Source organism: Phoca vitulina, unplaced genomic scaffold, assembly GCF_004348235.1.
Source record: "Phoca vitulina isolate PV1807 unplaced genomic scaffold, GSC_HSeal_1.0 scaffold21, whole genome shotgun sequence".
Lineage (NCBI taxonomy): Eukaryota > Metazoa > Chordata > Mammalia > Carnivora > Phocidae > Phoca > Phoca vitulina.
In genome coordinates this window covers 19,847,457-19,870,098 of record NW_022589724.1, presented here as the reverse complement: position 1 = coordinate 19,870,098, position 22,642 = coordinate 19,847,457, and the positions used below count along the sequence as shown (strand labels likewise).

Sequence of the window (22,642 nt, the reverse complement as noted above, 5' to 3'; positions counted from 1 at the left end):
CTAAGTGAAATAAGTCAATCAGAGAAAGACAAATACCATATGATTTCATTCATATGTGAAATTTAAGAAACAAAACAAATGAGCAAAGGGAAAAGAGAGAGAGAGAGAGAGAGAAGCAAACCAAGAAACAGACTCTTAACTATAGAGAACAAACTGATGGTTACCAGAGGGGAGGTCGGGGGAAGGGTGAAACAGGTGATGGGTATTAAGAAGTACACTTGTGATGAGCACTGGGTGTTGTATGGAAGTGTCGAATCACTAAATTCTTCACCTGAAAGTAATATTACACTCTATGTTAACTAACTGGAATTTAAATTAAAAAAAAATTTTTTTTCAAAAAAAAATTACCCTTTCATTAAGCAAACCTTTTACAATGGTTACAAAAGAATACAATGTTAACATATTTGAGGAGCATCTTCTTTTAAAGAAGATGCTATTGGGGCATGCTTTTTCTTTTTTCTCTTTTCAAAATGACTTTTAAAATGCAGAAATCTCTATCAAATAATGGAGTAATTGTGTGGGTTTGAGTATTCTTATGGCCGTATTTATTCCATTAAAAAATTGAAGGAAACAAGAAATCATTTTCCTAGTTGAATTAAGTTAAGCCTCCCCAAGTTATGGCTCTGGAAATATGACACTTTTTATATTTTTGCCATTAAGTTTTATTTCTGACTTTTCAAATAAGCTTTTAAATTTGATTTTGGTAAGATCAGCTACCAGAAAATATTTTTGCACTTAGGCAATACCCTTTTTGAGTATTAAGAATTTCTGTCTGAATATGGATTTCCTCTAAGAATATTTTAGACTATTTGCCCACAAAAATACAAGGAATGTTTAGTATAATAGCCCAATGTTTTCAACAATAAAGCTATCTTTTTTTTTCTCCCCCAGCAAAGGAGCTTTGCGCATTGCATAATGGTCTTTTCCATGACTGTAGAAAGACAGAGGAATGCTAAATGCAGATGGTCTTTTGCCAAAATTTCCAATTATTGAGTTTCTTTCATAACCAAAAAGAGAAACTATTTTTACTACCTTTACAAAACCATGACACAAATATGAAGTTAAAAAAAAAAGAATTGCTAATAACTTTTCATTTTCTTTGTTTTCCCATGTAAAGACTTTTTTTCTAGTTAGAACAACTTTTTCCAGCTTCCTTTTAATATTATTTTTAATATATTGAGAAAGCTTATAATCAGCAATTTTCTGTTAATTTCATACTGTTTTAAGTAGTGCTTTAATTTCTTTCTACACTAAATTGTTTTTATTATTTTTTTAAAGATTTTTATTTATTGATTTGAGAGAGAGAGAGACAGTGAGTGAGAGAGCACAAGCAGGGGGAATGGCAGAGGGAGAAGGAAAAGCAAGCTCCCTGCCGACGACACAGGACTCAATCCCTGGACCCTGAGATCATGACCTGAGCCGAAGGCAGAGCTTAACTGACCGAGCCACCCAAGTGTCCCTGCACTAAATTGTTGTTAGCTATTAAAGACAAGATAGAAGAAAAAAATTGATACCTCTAATTATCCATTTTTTCTGTTTCTTGTTCTTTCCATGTCAGAGTGCCAACATGTAAACCATGTGAGGAAGAAGGAAGGAGGAAAAGCAAGGCTTCTGAATAACCATAAATAAATTAATTTCCCCTAATTAAAACTGTATCTTTTTAGTTGTTCTATGACTTCTTAAGTTCTGATTGATAACATGATATCTAAAGATATGCCATGCACATGTCATTTATATCTTATAACTCTTAGGAAGAAAATAGACAATGTTTTTGGTAACACAAAACATGCTAGGGCATTTGACAACTTAGAAAAAAATTAAATAAATTAGCTAGTTTGTACAAAAACACATCAGGTCTCACTGATTTAGGTCCCACGTTATGTAGGCTTTGCAGGTCCTTTCCCTTCTCAATTTTATTATTTTTAAAAAATTTTTAAAAAGATTTTATTCATTCATTTGAGAGAGAGTGCGTGCACACATGAGTGGGGGGAGGGGGCCGAGGGAGAGGGGGAGGGACAAGCAGATCCCCCCTCCCCCACCACTAAGCACGGAGTGCAACGCAGGGCTCAATCCCAGACTCCGAGAGGACTCCGAGATCAGGACCCCAGCCGAAGTCAGATGCTTAACCGACTGAGTCACCCAGGTGTCCCTCCCTTCTCAATTTTAGAATTTCCCCCCCCAAACCATTTCTACCAGGTTTTCATAATGTGCTCTCTTTTCCTAGCCACCTTTTTGCTCCAAACTAGAAATTACCCCCATAAATTCTTGCAATTTCTCTAGGTTTGTTAACAGAATTTTAAAAGTAAATAACTTAGCCTTGTCTGCCTTTGCCTGTTAGAGAGTCCAGCCCATTTTCTTTATAATTCTCAGAAAAAATTCAAGATCTAGGATTACTGTCATCATCTTCATAATTCTTTTATTCTTGGGTATTGATCACATGCCAGATGCTATGCTGAGTACCCTGGGTATGTAATCTTTAATTTTCACAGTAATCCTACAAAATTTGGTATAATTGTCTTCATTTTACAAATGAGAATGCTGAGTCTAAGATTGAATAAGCACTTGGTCCCAGCTAGTTACTAGCAGAGCTGGAATATGAACCAAGCTCTCTGTCTCCTTAGGCTATGAATTTTCCATAGACCCTGATACCTTCCTTCCTGTGTTCCACCCTTCCCACCCTAGTCAATGCTGTTATAAAATAATGGAAATTCTGGAGATTCTCCATCTACTCATCTAAACAGATCAGAACCTTTAAAAAGACATTTTGTTTAGTACTTGTATGACATAAATATGTACCATATCTTGAAATGTGATACAGCATTGAATTCCCTTTTGAAAAATTAATGACTTCATGTCAGAAAATATATTATTCATGTTTTAAGAGAGAGTTTTTTAAAAGTTTTATTTATTTAAGTAATCGCTACACCCAATGTGGGGCTTGAACTCAACGACCCTGAGATCAAGAGTTGCATGCTCTTCTGACTGAGCCAGCCAAGTACTCCTTAAGAGATCATTTTTAAGTGTTCAAACCTTATAATAGTGGTTCACACTTATGAGTGTGATAAATTCTATAACTAAGCCCCTGACACCGTAAGAAAATCTGAGAATCCTATTTGGGATAATTTAAGAAATGTATACTATATACTTCATTATACTTAGTATGGCTTAGTTGCACAATACTTATGCTTCCTTTATAAATAACTCTATATTCTTCTTTCTGATATAATTCTCCTAGTAACTAACTCATGTCTATAAAAAGTGACACCAGATGAGCAAATTCTATATTAGTTTATCTTAGTTGATCTCAGTAGTATAGATTTCTGACTTCTGTTCAAAGTCTAGTTTTGTACCCTTATTTTCCAGATATGAAGCTATGAGTCTTTGGTTCTTTCATTTCAAACCTATGGATAAGCATTAAGTGGTCAGTTAACAGGACTTTTTTTTTTTCTGTCTTTGATTTCATTGCATTTATATCATTGACCTTTGCTTCAAAAAGCATTCAACAATCTTTAACAGAGGGAGACCATGAAAAGGGGTGTTGTAAAGGCTTTATTCTGTAAAATAAGTCACACAGGGAGAGCTTTATATTTGCTGAGTGATTTAATTCTTACACATGCCCAAGTTGGCGATGGGCCATGTGTAACATGGAGAGCACTGTTAGTGCGGCCTCACAGCAAACTTCCCCACTCTTTGCTGTATTTAAAAAAAAAGGACAGGGAGAGAAAGCACCTCCTTCCCTGTTGTTTTAAAATCTGCCCAGGAAAAGTGAAGCATGCTATCTAGACTAGTCAATCACTTTATCAGGATTCATAAAGCCACTTGTGGGGTTTTTATTTTTACATCAGCAACTAAGGAACATATTCTCCAGGGAGAAAGATGCCTGCTTAAATCAGTCTTTTGAGTATGCAGAGCAGAATTATGAAGGGAAAGTCCACTTCCAGGAATAGCAACTACTTTGAGAACACTGACTATATTATGATTATGAGATATTATGAAGTGATTAGGTATTCCAAGATAATATCCTTTTCTTGTAGGTTGGTGAGTTCGGCAAACACTGTCATTAAAAGTAACTATTCTTCTGTTTACCGAATAATCTGCCAATAGAGAAATGAGGAGCAAGCATATTTTGATTAACATTTTAAAAGCCTTAGAAATTGGCTAATAAAATGTTGTTAGCAATTCTTGGGAAGGCAATTATATCCTTTATAATTTTCTGACAGTTCAGTGAGACTTAGGTTGACTAGTTCCCTCTTGTTCAGTAATAACATATTCCTGAATTTCATACTTGATGAATACAGATTTACTTTGCTAGATCTTTAAGTACCTTGGGATATTCTTGTGTAAGACTACGTAAGCTTATGTGTATTGGGCTTTTTTGTTTTATTTTATTTATTTATTTTTTTGTGAAGTTACTTAAGAGACATGCTTGGTAATGTACATTTCTGTTGCATGTTTAAAATCAAGGCTCATCTTCACTATGATCAGTACAAATTTTAACTAAGCTTTAAGCATCAAAATATTTGGGCTTGCATCTCTGGGAACCTTGGACTTGGCTAGGCTGCAGTTTCTCTTCAAGCAGTGAGAACTCTTAGCTTTTGTTAAGGAAGACCTGAGATTTACTGGCAGTAAGAAAAGAGACCACTTTTCTTAGGTGGAGTTTATTCTGGGCAAGGCAGAAACAGCTCACTGGGGTGAGAACCTAAATAAATGGTGAATTGTGGTTCTTGGAATCTACCGAATGAAGCTTGATACCGAAGTAGGTATCAAGTTATTTGGCATGCAAATTTCTTGTGCAAATTTAGATTCAAATTTAGGGAGTGGTAGGTGCCATGGTATAATAGGAAAAATCTGGCTTTGTATAAATCAGCCTGACTTACTAGGTGTGAACAATAACTTTAACCTCTCTGATTTCCTTCAATAGTAAAACGAGGATTAGGACTTCACTTAGTAGGGTTATTTTGAGGATTAGAGAGCATATCCATATTTACTGACATAGGCCCTCAGTAAGTGGTGGCTCATTACTGTCTTCAGCATCAACAACAGCAACACTGCTGCTTTCAGATGGCTCTGTTTTATGTTTTCTGTAGAACTGCTTGTTAGTCAAGCAACTGCGTACCCTACTATACTAGACAGCTTCACGATAGGAGTACAGAGGTCTATGGGTGGCTGCTCAGGGTACAAGACTTTGAAATATGTAAAGTATATATTATTTACAGAAGCCTGACTTCCTTTCCCTTCTGGACTGATCTTGTTTGAGTAAAGCCCTAAAAATATTCCATGTTGAACTGTTTTTCTACTTTTCCACCCCTTTTTGGCATAGCCTGGGATAGTGCAGAGAACCGTAAGGGGGAGAGAGAAATAAACTTTGACTCTAGCTGCTGAAATAGTTTTTAGGGATGGAGGATGTAGACCTCATTATTTAGGCCAGGGGATGCTGATGAAAAAGAGAGGCATATCTCAAAAAAATAAAATAAATAAAATAAAATCCTTGGGTTTGTATACTACAAAAATACACATGGTTGAAAGTTGCTTTACTTCTGTTCTGCAGAGTTCAACTGAAAATTCCAGTAACTCTCAAATTTGGAACTTCTGTTCTTATTGTAGAAATAGGAATATGGGAATTAGAAGGGGATTACTTTAACTGGTATGTGTAGAAGCTGTGTAAGTATTAATAATGAGCTTAGGTTCTTGAACTAAAATTATCAGTCCCATGGGGGCTCATTATTAGGAGCTGAATCTCTAAAAAATATTATATTGAAAAGCAGTTTTACCTTAAATTGTCTCCCATCCAATATGACTGGTGCCGTGATATGCTCAGGTGAAGTCTAAAAATTTCAGGTTCAGAATAAGCATATAAAGAAGAGTCACATTGTTAAATAAAATATTTTTCTTCCTTTCTTTGTTTTTAAAGATTTTATTTTATTTTTTTTTAAAGATTTTACTTATCAGAGAGAGACGGAACACAAGCAGGGGGAGTGGGAGAGGGAGAAGCAGGCCTCCCGCTGAGCAGGGAGCCCGATGCGGGGCTCAATCCCAGACCCTGGGGTCACGACCTGAGCTGAAGGCAGATGCTTAATGACTGAGCCACCCAGGCGCCCCTAAAGATTTTATTTTTAAGTAATCTCTATACCCAACATGGGCTTGAACCTACAACCCCAAGATCAGAGTCACACGCTCTACTGACTGAGCCAGCCAGACACCCCTATTTTTCTTACTTTAGATTTTAGACTTCTTTTTGGGTTGACAATCTAGAGTTTTATATGGATTTAATCCAGAAAGCAATAGAGGTCCCCCTTATAGTCATATTTACTTAATTGTGAATTCCAGTTTAATTACCAGAAATATGATTTTAATATAGCCTGGACCTAAAGTAGAAAATTATATCATTTCCAGCATCTAAGTGGATATTAACTGACACATTCATTAAGATCTTGGTCTTCATATTCTTCAGCCAGAAGCTAGGTTGGATGAAGACTAGGTGGAGTTTCTTCTCTTCTCCATATTGGGCAGGGTGGATGCTGATGGAACTGTGGAATGATCCAGGAATGAGATGTAGCAGTGGTACCAGTTCTGTGCCCCACTGCTTAGTAAACAAAGATTTCTAAGCACTGGGGACTTATGTTCTCCATGGCTCCATTATCAATTATTTTAAACTACCTAAGTGCAGAGGATTAAATTGTCACAAATGATTAGTGTTCGTATGTCAATTGAATGTTTATAGTCATGAAGTTGTTCAACTTACAATGCAAAAAAAAAAAATCACAATGATTCTAGTAATTAGAATCTAGTTGAAACTATTTCTACATTAAGATCATCTATGATGGGATGTTAGGCAACAAAACTTTCAAACTCATTTACTTTTGTTCATTGTCTTTGCTTTTATTTGCAGTTCTGGGAAATGCCAGTGCAAAGTGGGTGTCACCAGCTCTACATGTGATCGATGCCAAGATGGATATTATGACTTTAGTAAGAGTGGCTGCTTGCCCTGCCGATGTAATAATCGGTCTGCCAGTTGTGATGCCCTCACAGGTACATGCTTTCCTTAACTTTGTCATGTAATTAGTCTTTTGTTCTTTTCACAAATTTCAAAAATCATCTTGGTTGGAGAACTATGGAAGCAAAGAAGACTATATGAACTAAAATTCCAGAAAGGGTAGAACTCTTCCTAAGTAAGTGGATGATCATCAACCATTTTATTTCCAGGGGACATTTGCTGATTCTGGTCATAGGCTAAGGAGCAGATTTAGCCCAAGCAAAGGAATTCTTCTTGAGGAGAGAGATACAAGAAGAGTTTTTGGCAGTTGTTTGGGACTTGTATGATGGATTGGAAACTAGAAGAGCTCTAAACACAAGGCCAGTTTTCTCACAGGACATTAGCTGATTGTGCAAGAGATGAGAGGCTGGCCCCATAGGTATAAAGAAGTCTCTCAGTCTTGTGGTGCTTAGGTGACAAAATCCCTTTCGAAAGGGGCTCTGCTACCATATACCACCATCTCTCTCTCAAGACATTGCCAGGTTCCGAAGTGTGTGGAGTGGGATGAAACCACCAAAGGGCAGTACTGAGTCTGTTGTAGTCTTTCAGGGCTGAGGAGACTCAGGGATGCTAGGCTCTTAATCAAAAGCATTAGAGGGCCATGACGAGGAAATAGTGATGAACCATAGGTGAACTGATTCATACTAAAATTGCAGTCCATCGCCAACCCATCTCAATTTCGAATTGGATTGAGGCGATTCTCTCATTATATCTGCCTAACAGAGAAAAGAGGAGTCATCTGTGGTTCTTTTATACACTGCATCTGGCATACAATCAAAAATACCAGACAATGCTGAGGAGGGGAAATGTGACCAATAATAAAGAGAAAAAAGAAACAATGGAAGCAGACCCACAGATGATCCAGATGTTAGAGTTAGCAAACGATGCCTTTAAAATAACTAAAATTAGTGCTTTAAGGAAATAGAGGAAAACCCAGAAAACAGGTAAAAAGGCAAATTTCAAGAGAATTGGAATCTGTAAAAAAATCAAAAGGTCAGTCTAGAACTGAAAAATACAGCATCTGAAATGAATAACTCATTGCATGGGTTTCACAAAAGATTATTCACAGTGAAGATAAGATGAGTAGACTTGAATACAGCTCAGTTAAAAATATCCAACTGAAGCACAGAGGGAAAAAAATGCAATAGAAAGAACAGAGCTGAAAAGACATGTAGGACACAGCCAAAAAGACTAACATAAATGTAATTGGAGACTCAGAAAGAAAGGAGAGAGAGATTGGGGCAGAAGCAAAATTTGAAGAGATAATGGCCAAGAATTTTCCAAACTAGTGAAAGACATCAGCCCACCGATTCCAAAAGCTCAGCAAACCCCAGGCAGTATAAAACAAAGAAGACCATATCGAGACAAACTATTAAAAGCTAAAGACAATGAACTCTTCCGATGGTCAGTTTTCCTAAATGTAAGGATTAGAAATCCTCCCTTGGAAATCTTTTTTTCCCCAACAGAAAAGTCAGGACAAACTAGTCTGACAAGTACAAGTGTTTTTATGAGAGCAGGGTAGCAGAGTACTTGAAATTGAAAGTACTCTGGAAAATATTTGAAATTCTTCATTTTACTCCTCTAGTCCATGGTGAAAAAAATTGATTTAGGAGAAATCGTGTTAATTTTTTCTGTTATGTGATCGGGTCCCTGGCTACTTACCGGTTCTCTCTTGTGCTATTTTTTTTCTCCACTGCCTGCGATCCAGTGATACTGGCTTCTAGCCATAAAACAAGCTATCTTTCCTTGTCCTAAGGTTTACATACATGATCTTTCCTCTGCCTAGAATGGTCTTTCTAATATCCACTATCCCACCGCTAGCCCCTTTACCTTATTAAATCATTATTTTTCCTTCAGGCCTTCAATTAAAGTTTACTACATTGGAAAGCAGTTCCTGATACTCCAGGCTGAATGACAATCCCCAATTATGCACTGTCATATGCGCTTGTATTTTTTGTCACAGTACCTACCATAGTTTATAATTATGTATTTATTTATGATTATGAGTCATGTGTGGCTTACTCACTCTATTGTAAGTTCCATGAGAGCAGGGGCAATATCAGTTTTGTTCATTGTACACAATCTCTAGTACGGAGCTTGGCACGCAGTCAGTACTCACTAAATGTCTGTTAGGTAAATGAACAAATGAATGAAAAAACACACAGAGGAAAGATAAATTTCAATCCTGGTTAAGGACAGGAATGCTTCATCATACTGAGTTGATTTACATTTCTCCCCAGGTCTTGTACAGTAAGAAAGCGGTCTACACTGCTGGCTCTCACTGCTAGTTGTCCTTGCAGCAAGGAAGTAGATGTCTTTAACGTCAAGTAAATCCCAACCTGTCCTTGCTCGAGATAATTTAAGGCAAAAGATATCCTTTCCATGGTTATGATTTCTAAAAGCAGCTAGTAATATGAGAAATAGATGGTTTCTCTGTTTGGAAATATAATAAAAGTGGAATTCAACATGAAGGGATGCAAGCACTTGATTGAAACCTGCAAGCTTAATATATAATCAGCCTTTCCTTTTGTCTCAGAGATTTTTTTTCAACAGCGCTGTGATACGGCTGCCCTCTGGTGGCCACTTACTATGTTTTCACGGTCCCTACGTTTCCCCTTTCTGTAAGTCTTTTTCTAGACTTTGTGTTTTAGATGAGACAGATTTTAAAGTAACCTTTTTGTGATGAAATATATTGGGGAAAAACATTTTGGAAAACAGTTTCACAATGTGTATCGGAGTCTTCAGAATACCTCCTTGATCCAGTAATTCTGTTTCCAGAAATCTATTCTGAGGAAATAATTCTAAATTCATAAAAAGCTTTGTGTTCAAAGAGGCTTACTAAAGTGGTAGTTATAATTCTAAAAAATTAGACAACCCTATTTCTATCCACAGAGAATGAAGCCAATTATGTTACCTACGTAGTATGTGGTTAAGAGCACAGCAAGTGCAATCTTGACTTGACTTTGGCCAAATTAACGTAGCCTGTTTCTTCGCCTAGAAATGCAGATAATAACAGTAACTGTCTAATGGGTTGTTGTAATGATTCAGTGCAATATATTTATAAAGCCTTTAATACAGTGCCTGGCTCATTATGTGTAATCAATAAACGGCAACTATTAAGCTGTCATTAAAATTTTTTAAAGAGTGGTATATATAACAACATAAGAGAATGAAAAAAGCAGGGCGTGAAATGACATGGCCATATATTTAGACTATTTGAAAAGCAAAACTTAAACTTATATACATAAGGAAAGTTTTCAAGGAAAAGTATTCAAAATCTTAGTGACAGATTTCTTATGGTAATTTTTTTTCTTCTACTTTCCCATATTTTCTAGATTTTATTTATTGAGTATATATTTACTTTAAAATGGAGGTGGGAAGACTATTATTTTTTCAAACTAGAACTTTATGTTCACATGGTGTACTTCTTTTTTTTTTTTTTTTAGAAGATTTATTTATTTTTGCTTCTCTTGGGGCGCCTGGGTGGCTCAGTCGGTTAAGCGTCACACTCTTGGTTTCAGCTCAGGTTATGATTTTAAGATCCTGGGATCGAGCCCTGTGTCATGCTCCACACTCAGTGGGGAATCTGTTTGAGGATTCTTTCCCTCTCCCTCTGCACCTCCCCCCCACCATGTGCATGCTCTCTCTCTTTCTAAAATAAATAAATCTTACATGTTTGTCTTCTTCATTTGTACTGTCCCCTAAGTGATCTTATTCAGTCCCCTGGATTTAATTTAAAATGCCATCTACATCTGGACTGACTACCAGATTTACATTTCTCCCTTGATCCTCACACTCAAAGATCCAATAGTCCATTGGACATCTTCGTCTGAACGCCTCAACTGGCATCAGAACCCTAAGACGTCCAAAACAACTCTTTACCCTGTAAGCCAAGCCTGCCTTACTCCTAGGGTTCTTCATTTTGGTGACTGACACCATTCAGCCAGTTGCTCAGTCCAAATGCCTAGGAGTCATATTTGGTTCCTTTCTTTTCCTCACTGCAAATAGCCAGTCCATCAACAAGTTCTATCAGCCCAGCATTCGAAATACACCGTGAATCTGACCACCGTTTATGACCTTTGTTACTGTCATTCTTGTCCAAGCCCGTCATCCCTCTGAACTACTGTGATACTCTCTGATCTCCTCTTACCTCCTCTTGTCCTCTCACCCCAGAGCCCCACCCCAACCACAGTCCAGTCTCCACAGAACAATCAGAGTGATCTTTTTAAAATGTAAAACCACATCATGTCATTCCCATGCTTAAACCCTCGGATGGCTTCCCATCCCTCTTAGAATAAAATTCACACTTCTTTCTATAGCCTGCATGACTTTACATTTTGTGGCGCCTGCCTTTCTCTCTGACCTTATCTTCTCTTACTCTCCGTTGTTCACTTAGGCTTGGCTTTCTTTCTTTTTGACAGGTTAAAGTTTGCCTTCTGCACCGTAGGGAGGATCAGGCATTTCTTCCCACAACAAAGCACATTGCTGTATTTCTGACAGGTTTATATATAAACTATGAAATGGCAAAATAAATAAGGACAAGGCTTTTTACAGGTGGCGATTTATGTTTTCAAAGCATCGTCATTGAATTTGGTTGGAAAGGAGCCCGGCATTCTTTTCTTTGACTGGTTGCTTTCTTGGTTACCCCTACCAGATTGGTTTGCCGCCTAGCCAGCGAGCATGATGAGATCATCTTCAGGAAACACTCATTCCTTTTTTTTTTTTTTTCCCAATTGGTAATCCGCTCCTTTGGCCATCTTAAAGCAAAGAGAATGTGAATTTCAAGACAGTATTGTTGTATTTTGGGAGGTTCCAGGCAGAGTATAATAAAGTTAAACTTTAGCTAATTTATACATATCTTTTATCATAAAAGAGAGACCCCAAACTTTTAGATTTTAATGGGAATTTAGATTTCATCTAGTGCAGCTTTCTTAATTTATAGATGAGGAAATTAAAACATAAAGAGAAAACATTTGTCTTATGGAATAGTTTTTCACCCTTTGAAATATTCACGTTACATTAAATTATTAGCCCAAGAATTATTGCACTTTACAGATTAGAAAAGTGAGAGCCAGAGAAGTTATTTCCTGAAGGTCCCATCACTGGTAAGTGATCCGCTGGGAGTGGGACTCAGATCTGACATTAAATACTGTACCAGTTTTCTTATGCTCTCTTGCCTCCCGGAGAGGAGCTATAAGCTGTTAGAAAGGTAAATCCACACCATCAGTTCCTACTGGATGTGGATTTGAAAGGTTATGATCTTTATTGTTATTATAAAAACATTTCCTCCAAGTTTCTCATGAAATGTTTTAAACTTGCTTGAGTTCTTAAAACATTTTTTATAATACACATGCAATAGATTTTATAATGTATTAGCTTTGTAATCAGGAAAAAAATCAAGACAATAAAAAAAAGGATACATGCATACCAGAGACACGTGAAAAGTAGAGGGGAGAAACCAGAAGGACTGTTGCCCTCACAGCTACTGTTAGCACTCTGCTGTGTTTATGTCTGTCTGTCTGTAATTTATGAATTTTCTTTCTCAGTGGCTGTGTTCCAGGTGCATGCTATTTTTGAAGCAGTGTAATGAGTCTTATTATTACACTTGTTTTCATCTTTCCTTTTGAGACAACATATTTACCACACAGGGTTATTTTTTTCTCATTGACTTCTCATTGTAGGGTATGGCATAAAACAAATGGAAATAGATTCTCCTGGAAAAAAGTGTTTAATTATTATAAATTTTATAATTTCTTAGAAAAATTTATATTCTAATATAAATGGTTTAAGAGCATGGAATGATATTGTGATAAGCACCAAGGCTTGATATCTTATCTAAAATAGTAAAAAAACCCCAAACAATAAGCATGTAAGCCCAGTAGCATTGTAGAAGCACAATATTGACTGTATATATATTTATCATTTTTAAATAAGAATAGCAATATGACCTGTTCTTGCCACATTAGTCACATGCAAATGGCATGTTCTTGGAACACATCTTTCCCCGAACATCCTTATTCTGTTAGAGGACTATTAACATTTTTGAGATATTTTGAAAGTTCAGGACTTTATCAGAACTTGTTTTCTTAAAAATTATTTCCATTGCACATTTTTACCAGGGGGCGAGCAGGTGGCCAGATTTTACACATAATGCAGGTTTTGATTTTTCCAAACTGCAGAACACTTTAACATTTAAGATTATCTTATTTGTTGGGGCCCCTGGGTAGCTCAGTCGGTTAAGTGTCCAACTTTTGATTTTGGCACAAGTCATGATCTCAGGGTTGTGAGATCGAGCCCTGCATTAGGCTCCTTGCTGGGCATGGAGCCTGCTTTAGATTCTCTCTCTCTCTCCCCCCCCCCGCCCCCCCCCAAACAAACAACAAAAGATTATCTTATTTGTAGAGCCAAAATCCGCAGTTTGCAGTTTCTTAGTATGTATTTTTTAGCTATTTTTATTGTCACAAAGATACATAGCTAAAGAGACATCAGAATATAAAAAGATCTGGAAAGATATCAGTACCTAATGTGTTTGTCATTGTATGAGGATATATTACTACTTTGTTACATATGTGAAAAGTATCATTAACACTAACAGGCCTTAAAAAGTTATATGATTGGGGCGCCTGGCTGGCTCAGTCAGTAGAGCGTGCGACTCTCGATCTTGGGGTCATGAGTTCAAGCCCCATGTCGGGTGTAGAGATTACTTAGAAATAAAATCTTTAAAAAAATTATATGATTGAAAGCGACATTTGCATGTGAGTTTGATTTAGTTCAAAGTTAAGTGTTCAGGTAATACATTTTTGAACCTGTCTTTCCCCGTCAGTTCATGAAGTTTGGGAGAATTCTGTTGTAATTACTTAAGAACTGAGGTGTGCCATGTGTGTTAATAACACTGTCATTAGGGGCGCCTGGGTGGCTCAGTTGGTTAAGCGACTGCCTTCGGCTCAGGTCATGATCCTGGAGTCCCGGGATCGAGTCTCGCATCGGGCTCCCTGCTCAGCAGGGAGTCTGCTTCTCCCTCTGACCCTCCCCCATCTCAAGCTCTCTCTCTCATTCTCTCTCTCAAATAAATAAATAAATAAAATCTTTTAAAAAAAAACAACACTGTCATTATTTGGTTTTTCAGATTTTGCCCCAGTTGTCAGACCATTTTATTTCACAGCCTCAGTCTCTCTCCCCCTTTTCTCAAATATTTCACTCATAAGAAAAAGAAATCAAATACAACTGTTTATGAATAGTTTCAGCATTGAATGGTGTTTCGCTTATCATGTAAAATTTCATTGTCTTAGGTTTCTGTGTCACATTTTCTCCCTTATTCCTGTAATAGCAGTTTGAAGAGTCCCTGTGCGTCTCTATGGCCCCTTAAAGAAGGGGTGTTAATTACACTGCACTTTTTCATTTTCTGTTTTCAGACACTATGCTGCTTCAGCGCCTGCACAACATCTTTACTAACAGGGTACCACAGGAGCGGCGCTACAAAACACATCCTTTGCTCTCCTCCTTCCTTTCCATTTCTCTACTAATTGTTTTTATTTTTAAGTTTTTATTTGTTTATTTTTTTAGTAATCTCTACACCCAACATGGGGCTCAAATTCACGACTCAGAGATCAAGAGTCGCATGTTCTACTGACTGAGCCAGCCAGGCGCTCCTATTAATTAATTGCTTTTACTTTTATCTTGAATTTTTTTAATATGAAAATGTATGGAGAATAATATAACGCATACTCATGTACCTACACCTAGAATTAATAAATATTAATGTTTTGGTATTTTGCCTAATATTTATGCATATTATATATAGTTATATATTTGAAATAGAAAATTTCAAATACAGTTGGAGTCCTCTCTTTTTTTCCCTAGTCTCGTTTTTCTCCTTCCCTCCACAAAGATAAGCAGAGCATAAAATTTTCCTATGCCCCCTCAGTCCATATTTGATTTTTATTGCATATCATATGTATGTACCCATTTGCTTAGTGTATTCTGTATCCATTTGCTTAGTATTGTTTAGGATGGTTTTTAAAATTTTACAAGGTAGGGGCGCCTGGGTAGCTCAGTTGGTTAAGTGACTGCCTTCAGCTCAGGCCATGATCCCAGGGTCCTGGGATTGAGCCCCGCATCGGGCTCCCTGCTTGGGGGGGAAGCCTGCTTCTCCCTCTCCCACTCCCCCTGCTTGTGTTCCCTCTCTTACTGTCTCTCTCTCTCTCTGTCAATTAAATAAATAAATAAATAAAATCTTTAAAAAAAAATAAAATTTTACAAGATAAGTAAGTACTCTCCATCTGTTTTGTATCATTCTGCAATTTGCTTTTTTTCAATCAACATTGTTTTCAAGATTCATGCATGTTCATACATATAGGTCTAGTTCACTTTTTTAACTATAGTAGCCCAACTATGAAAATAGTATATAATTTATTCTTTCTTAAGTAGGTCTTTAGATTGTTTTTATTTTTAATTTGAAAATAGTTGGCCTGCTTTCTGTATGTAGTCAACCATCAACCTGGGCTTATTGCTACTCTACTCATGTACCCAACCTTTCCCCAGAGTTTACAATCTAGAAGGGGACACGGACCTCACAGACGTGGCCAATGTAGAGATAAGATGGGGTAGAAACTGAACTCTATCTAATTCCTGTCGGACCACTTCTTCTGTTGAACTTGTAAAGTCTTTTGGTTGCATGTATGATTTGTTTAACGGTATTGTGCTTTCAGAGTAAATCTTGAACTTCTTAAAAAAATTTGCTTCTTTTAGGTGCTTGTTTAAACTGCCAGGAAAATAGCAAAGGGGATCACTGTGAAGAATGCAAAGAAGGATTTTATCAGAGTCCTGGTGCTACGAAGGAATGTCTTCGCTGCCCGTGTTCAGCAGTGACATCAACAGGCAGCTGTGTCATAGGTAAGGCCTTCCTCTAATTCTTCACTTTGAGAGGAAACACCAGGCAATCAGCTGTCAATTGATATCAAGTGCGTTGATAAACGAAGTTCTGGGCCAAGAGGCGAGTGGAGTGAGTAGGTGAAAGGGAGTTATAAAAACAGCAAAGGTTTTTCTTTCTACAGATTTGCAACCAGATCCAAATACATATATGAAATGAGACTCGAGGGAGAGATGAGGAAGTTTTTGTTAAAATCTTGTTTATTCCATCTGTCACGACTAAAGAAGCAATAAAATAAAAAAGTTATGAGTGCCTCGTCATTACAATTATTCATATTCCTTGAGTAAGCGTATTTCTTTTTTTTTTTTTTTTTTTTAAAGATTTTATTTATTTATTTGAGAGAGAGAGAGTGAGAGAGAGAGCGCAAGAGGGGGTAGGGTTAGAGTGAGAAGCAGACTCCCTGCCGAGCAGGGAGCCCGATGCGGGACTCGATCCCGGGATTCCAGGATCATGACCTGAGCCGAAGGCAGTCGCTTAACCGACTGAGCCACCCAGGCGCCCGCGTATTTCTTTTGTTCCCCACCTGCAGAGATTCTCTGGAGGGCCCCATCATTTTTACAATTAACTGGACAATTAAGAATTAAGAAATAAGGTATAGATCATTAGTCTCTTTAAGTTTGAGAAGAGATAGTAGGGAGGGTTTAAAAACCAGTTTGACGATTAGTAAGTAGTTGGTTTGCATTTTTCACTGTAGCTTGAGGCTGTACTGAGTCTCTTTTGTGTTTTCTCCCTTTTAGAATTGGGTGAATTGGAACCTAGGTGTGTCCAGTGTAAAGAGGGTTACACGGGCCCGAACTGCAACACGTGTGAAAACGGCTATTACAATTCTGACAGCATCTGCACCAAGTGCCAATGCCATGGCCACGTGGACCCAATTACAGCTCCAAAGATCTGCAAGCCCGAGAGTGGCGAATGCATCAGCTGCCTCCATAACACCACTGGGTTTTGGTGTGAGAACTGCCTAGAAGGCTTTGTCCGAGACCTCGAGGGAAATTGCATCAAGAAAGGTAACACTTCACCTACGGTGGTACATTTAATATCTAAGCCTAGCAGTGAAAAGTTCAGAACAGCCACCTTTAGCTTTATAAAACCTTCCGATCCCACCAGAGGAGTTTTCTGGAAATAGATTTTGATAGATATTTGCCTAAAGGGATCTCCTTCTATTCCTCCTGCTCTTCTGCTGCTCCAGAGTCAGCTCCAGAAATCTGAGGCCCACCACAAAGTCACGGCAGGCTTCCCACATTTTCTCTTCATCTATTTTCATTTTTATGTTAATGATTTAAAAGTCCTATCATTTCTTTTATCCTTTGCTTCCTATATTCTCATCACTTCCAGTGACCATCAAAGGTCGTTGGGAGTAGGGTCCTGTAATCTGGTTGGACGTTCCAGCTGAGAAAAAAGAGTCCACCATGGCATCTGTCCTAACTTGGGGCCAGAGTTTTCCCATGTGGGATGGAGGAAAGAGTAATGATATTCCTTTTGACTTTTAAAAGAAAAAGTTACTCATATGGGCAAAATGTTTCTTGCAGGAAAGGTCAGTAAAGGTTTAGATAAAAATTAATGATTAGAAATTCAGGGTGAGTTAGGGATATTCAGGCTTTATTGGGTCACAGAGTGATTAGACCATCCTCTTCTAGAAACCACTCTTTGATATTCTGACAGATGCTGAATACTGGGCTGATGGTCTATGGCAAGTGTCGTCCCTCTGCCATTTTCTTGATATCCTTATTCTCTTGTGATCGAGGCTAGAAGATGACACTGAACCCTGTCACTAGCCTGGAGATCCTGTCACTCACTTCCCTTTTCCGTTTGGAGGCATGCTTTGTCCATGCTTAGCTGACAGGATTGTGGTGATTTTTCTTATTAGTTACTAGGTAATGTAAAACACGCCTCTTTTGGGGATAGATTAATGTGTCTGGCTGTGGCGACGAATTAGAATGACAACAACAGAAGCCATTTTACCGAGTGCCTACGATGGGCCAAGCCCTGGGAACATTACATGCGGTAATGTTCCATTGCGCATTATCTCAGCTAACCCTCCCCAGAAACTCCACAAAGTACGTATTACCATTCCCATTTTATAGCTGGGGAGCCTCAGTGTTAACAAGATTCACTTACTTATCTATAGCCACACAGTTTGGTATTTCTACTCAGCTGTGCTGCATTAGCACTTTAATTATGAAATCATCTATGATATACACAAAGGAAGAATTACTACACATATGATTAAAGGAAGGCTGTGTTTTCTCTTGGCTGACATCAACTTTGGATATTTAAATTGTGTTTTTCAGAAGTAACTAGAAATACAATTTTCCTTATTCTGTTTTTGCCTCCTTCGAAGAGAATTTCACCCTTATGAAATGCCATCAGACATGTTGAACTGATTTTAGTTCAAATGATTTCCTTTTTATCCCTGTCACTTTTAACCAAGTGATTCAGGACTCAGTGTGACATATTTACTGCCTTTGCAGGAAGATGTATGAATCTATCCCAGAGTCAAGAAGGATAGGAAACTCCAACATTAGAATGTTCCCAAAGATTTTAATATTATACATTTTGGAGAACAGCCATGGATGTAATAATCTAGCTTTCTAGACCTTGATCCTTTTCACTATATTTCTTTAAAAATTATTTTTAACTTGCATTACCTTAAAGCAGAATATCATGTCAACATCCCATATCAACTTCTACTCCCATGTGTATTTCTTTTATTGTTTCTTAAAACTAGATAATTTTGTCTTTTACATTTCATTCTCTGTTTTTATTTTCAGAAGTTATTGTTCCAACACCTGAAGGTTCTACCATTTTGGTTTCCAATGCCTCTTTGACCACATCAGTGCCCACCCCTGTTATAAATAGTACATTTACCCCCACAATCCTGCAGACTATCTTTTCAGTAAGCTCTGCTGAAAACAGCACATCAGCATTAGCTGATGTGTCATGGACCCAGTTTAACATCATCATTTTGACAGTCATCATCATTGTGGTGGTGCTGCTGATGGGATTTGTGGGGGCTGTCTATATGTACCGGGAGTACCAAAACCGGAAACTCAATGCCCCCTTTTGGACCATCGAGCTGAAAGAAGACAATATCAGTTTCAGCAGCTACCATGACAGCATTCCCAATGCAGATGTGTCAGGACTCTTGGAAGATGATGGTAATGAAGTAGCTCCCAACGGGCAACTGACCCTGACAACACCCATACATAACTACAAAGCCTAAGGAGCTAGACCCGTTGTCTGGATTGTTAGACCACAGTGCTCACTAAGACCACATCATCTCCTGGGCCAGATGAGGCCTGGGTAGTTTGCTGAGAAAGCAAAGGCGTAGAGTGTACCTGAAATTTTTAGGTACAAATTTGTAATGCACTTAGCCCATTACTCTTAGTTTCCCCCATGAAGATCTGAAGCAGTCGCCGTCAATAAGGACTTGTGGTAAAGTATATTTTTGTACCAAACTACATGGGAGTATAGAAAGCCTGAACCCTGCAGTGCAGCCCACATCTACTCTGACCTCCGAACAGACTCCTGGGGAAGTGTTCACCAAACCAGCGGAGACAAGATGGAAGTGGAGGGGGAAGGACTGCTGGAAGACTTTTCATCTCCATTCCTGAGACACCTTGTTTAAAAGGAGAGTCAGGGATGATATTCCTTTTACTGTGCTAAAAGGCATCACCGAAGGAAGCTTAACGTCTGGGCTGTATCACAATAAACTCGACTGTTTTTGAAAAGGGGCAGAAAAGTCTCAAGAAGATCTTTAGAAAAGCTTGATTTTTCCTTCCCAAATTCTTGCTCAATGATAGGATCAAAGCACAGAATAAGCTTCTAATGGTAGAAAGAGGAAGGCAACATCTGGGAGCAGGAAGCTGATGGTCCTCCTTAGGGTCTCAGTGTAAATGGTACATTGTCTAAAAATAAGGTCTCTTCCTGCCTCTAGAGAAATAAGGTGTATATAGTTAATGTAGCATATCTGGTCAACATTGTATTTGTATCTATTTGTAAAAAAAAATCATGTCATATTTTATCATCTAGAATTTATTTGTACAGCAGTTAATGGTGTTGTAAAAAGAAAATATGGGGATTGGTTAAAATAGAGTAACATAGATGGCAATATTGCTAGAGCTGGGACTCTGGTGACCATCAGTCATTTTTAGTCCCTCTTTGGACACTGTTGAAATTTATAAGAGGTTGAATGTTTCTAACCTTTCTTTCCCTTTCTCAGTCTCAAAGTAGAGTTATATGTTCTCTGACTTACTGTAGATTCAAGCAATAGATTTTTAAGCAATTGATCGTTAAGCTGGGATAGAGGCTGGGCTCTCCAAAGCACTCCCCCGATTAGAAGTTAGCCGGTCTACATATTAAATAGATTAATGTACAACATATCCTCACGAAAAAAAAAATGTCTCTAAACGTAGAAGATAGTCTTCCAAAGGAATTAGAAATATTTTAGTTCCAAAAGAAAAGCCATCGTATCACTTGGGATCCCCTGTTTTCATGCCTGTGAAATATTTATATTCTTCCTCCATCCCCCTCCAAAAAAACACCTTCTACATTTGAACATAGCTTATCATCCAGACTCCACGAGGTGTATACCATCTTCCTGCAGAGCTACAGTTCTGCTGTCTTCTTGTCCGGTTAGAGGGTAGCTCTGGAGGTGGGTGGGTACAGTTAGTCCTTGCTTATAGACACAGCTTTTCCCTAGAGGCCACATACTGTTGCTCTCATCTGTTACAATATTGACAGATTGTGGGTTAAGCAAGCCAGGAAAAGCAGCCAGAAGTCAAATATAGATATTTATTAGGAGGAATGGCAAACTGTCAAGTGGTTAGGAAAAAAAAAGCAAGGATTTATTAGATCAGACCTAGGATATCCAAGTTGACAGCCTTGCCTAAGTTCCCCCAAGAAAAACCTGGAATTTGGTCATCCCTCTGTAGGAGACCCCTCAGTTTTCTCAGGTTTTAGAGATGATGTTCTGGAGGATGGACAGACAAATATCTACTTCTGGTAACCTGGGGTGCTCCGAATATTTGGCCGTTGCTCATGAGAATAGAGGTTACGTGGCATTACATTATATTAAAATCAGTGAATATGGCTATAGCCCTTTGCAGTTCACAAAGCACCTTTCCATATATGTGTCTTCTGTTCCTCATCATAGCCCCCTGAGGAAGTAATTATTGTCCCCATTTTATAGATGAGGTTAAATGTCTTGTTCAAGGCTATACAGTATGTCATTATTAGGCTTGGAATCAGGCCTCCTAATTGAAGCACACGTTCTCTCAACTATATGCTAATGCAGAAACTGCCTAGCCCCAGACAAAGAAGGCTGGGAGGAAGAGTCCTGTCTGGGACTGTTTCTAACTTCTGTAAGCACAGGGTGCAGTCCAGGACCATGCAGCTGGGAAGGAGTTTGTGGAAAGGACATAGGAGGATTACTGTCTGAAGCTAGTATTGGTGATAAGATGACAAAACCACCAGTTTGTGCTTCATTAAAGCGAACGAATCCTCCCAAGCGGGGAGGGAAAATGTGCTTTCCCCACAGCTGCCGCCTTTGCCGAACACGGCACAGTTCCAAGGAAGTGTGCAAACTGACACACCTGCCTTTCTCCCAGATTGCCAGCCCCTCAACGTGATGGATTGAAGGTGGTGAAGAAGAAACATTCGTTAAGTAGAAGTTAACCCAATAGAGAAAGCATGAGTGTTTGTCGGGGTCTAAGAGCCAAAGCCAAATCGTCCAGATTCTGGCCATATAGAGACTTTTTGAAACAGACCTTAAGAGATATTGCATACATTGTATCACAAGGAACGTTAACCTCCAAGTACCAATTAACAGCTCCTAGGTCATGTTCTTAATTCTTCCCAGTGGAAAAAAAATTTAAGGTCTTAGAATTTGTTTTAAACAATATTCTTTAGTGCCCCCCCTGCTTTTTGCTGGGGGAAATAATTTTGCTCTAGAATTTAAATCAATCATGAAGTGATCTACCAGCAAAATCAGACTAGGAAACTAGAGGGAATATGCATTACACAATATTCATTCCTCTGAAGGCAGGATCCCTATGAACCATGGCGTTCAGCACTGGGATCCCATCAGTCCTTCAGAAGATAATATTGGAAGAATTTCTAAATAAGGATTAGAAATGTGTTTATTTTCAAATAAGGCTAGTGTGAATCTTATTGATAAATGACAGATACTGCTATTAAGTGATAATTGTATCTTCATTCATTCATTTTCATAAGCCCTGATGCATTTCTAACAGATGCCCTAGGTACTGTTGTTAACTATGTCTGTCCTCCCTTACTTTCCCCTCCTTCCCTGCACCGTCAAGCTCCCAGATGTCTCTTATTAATGGAATTTCTCCAGGTATAGGGAAAAATGGTAATAAAAACTAAAGCTCACTTATACTAAGGTCCTATGGATTTGATGTGTTACTACTCTGAGGGGTACCTGCATTTTAAGAGAGAACAGAGCAGATGTGGGATGGGAGGAGAGAGATCTGGGGGGAGAGGATTTGTACAGTGTCAGATTATATGGCTACTCTCTAGCCCTAACGTCCCCCAGAAAACTGGTCATTAAAGCAATACTCACTGCCCCGCTAGTTCATTTCGGTCAGCGAGTGCCTTCCGGACATTTAGCCCTTCTCGTGCTGTTTTGGAGGCAGAGAGCTAAAGCAATAGTACGTCTT

At 38.2% G+C, this 22,642-nt stretch overlaps 1 protein-coding gene across 1 annotated transcript in view; it reads left to right on the top strand.

Moving 5' to 3' along the window:
• Nucleotides 1-20,155, top strand: part of MEGF9 (multiple EGF like domains 9) — an 82,113-nt gene extending 61,958 nt beyond the window's left edge. The window contains exons 3-6 of the mRNA XM_032418261.1: nt 6,890-7,029; nt 15,782-15,925; nt 16,700-16,969; nt 18,734-20,155. Of these exons, the coding sequence (XP_032274152.1) occupies nt 6,890-7,029; nt 15,782-15,925; nt 16,700-16,969; nt 18,734-19,185 (1,006 nt within the window). The 3' untranslated portion in view covers nt 19,186-20,155. The remainder of the gene's footprint in view (nt 1-6,889; nt 7,030-15,781; nt 15,926-16,699; nt 16,970-18,733) is intronic.
• The last annotated feature ends 2,487 nt before the right edge of the window (nt 20,156-22,642 follow it).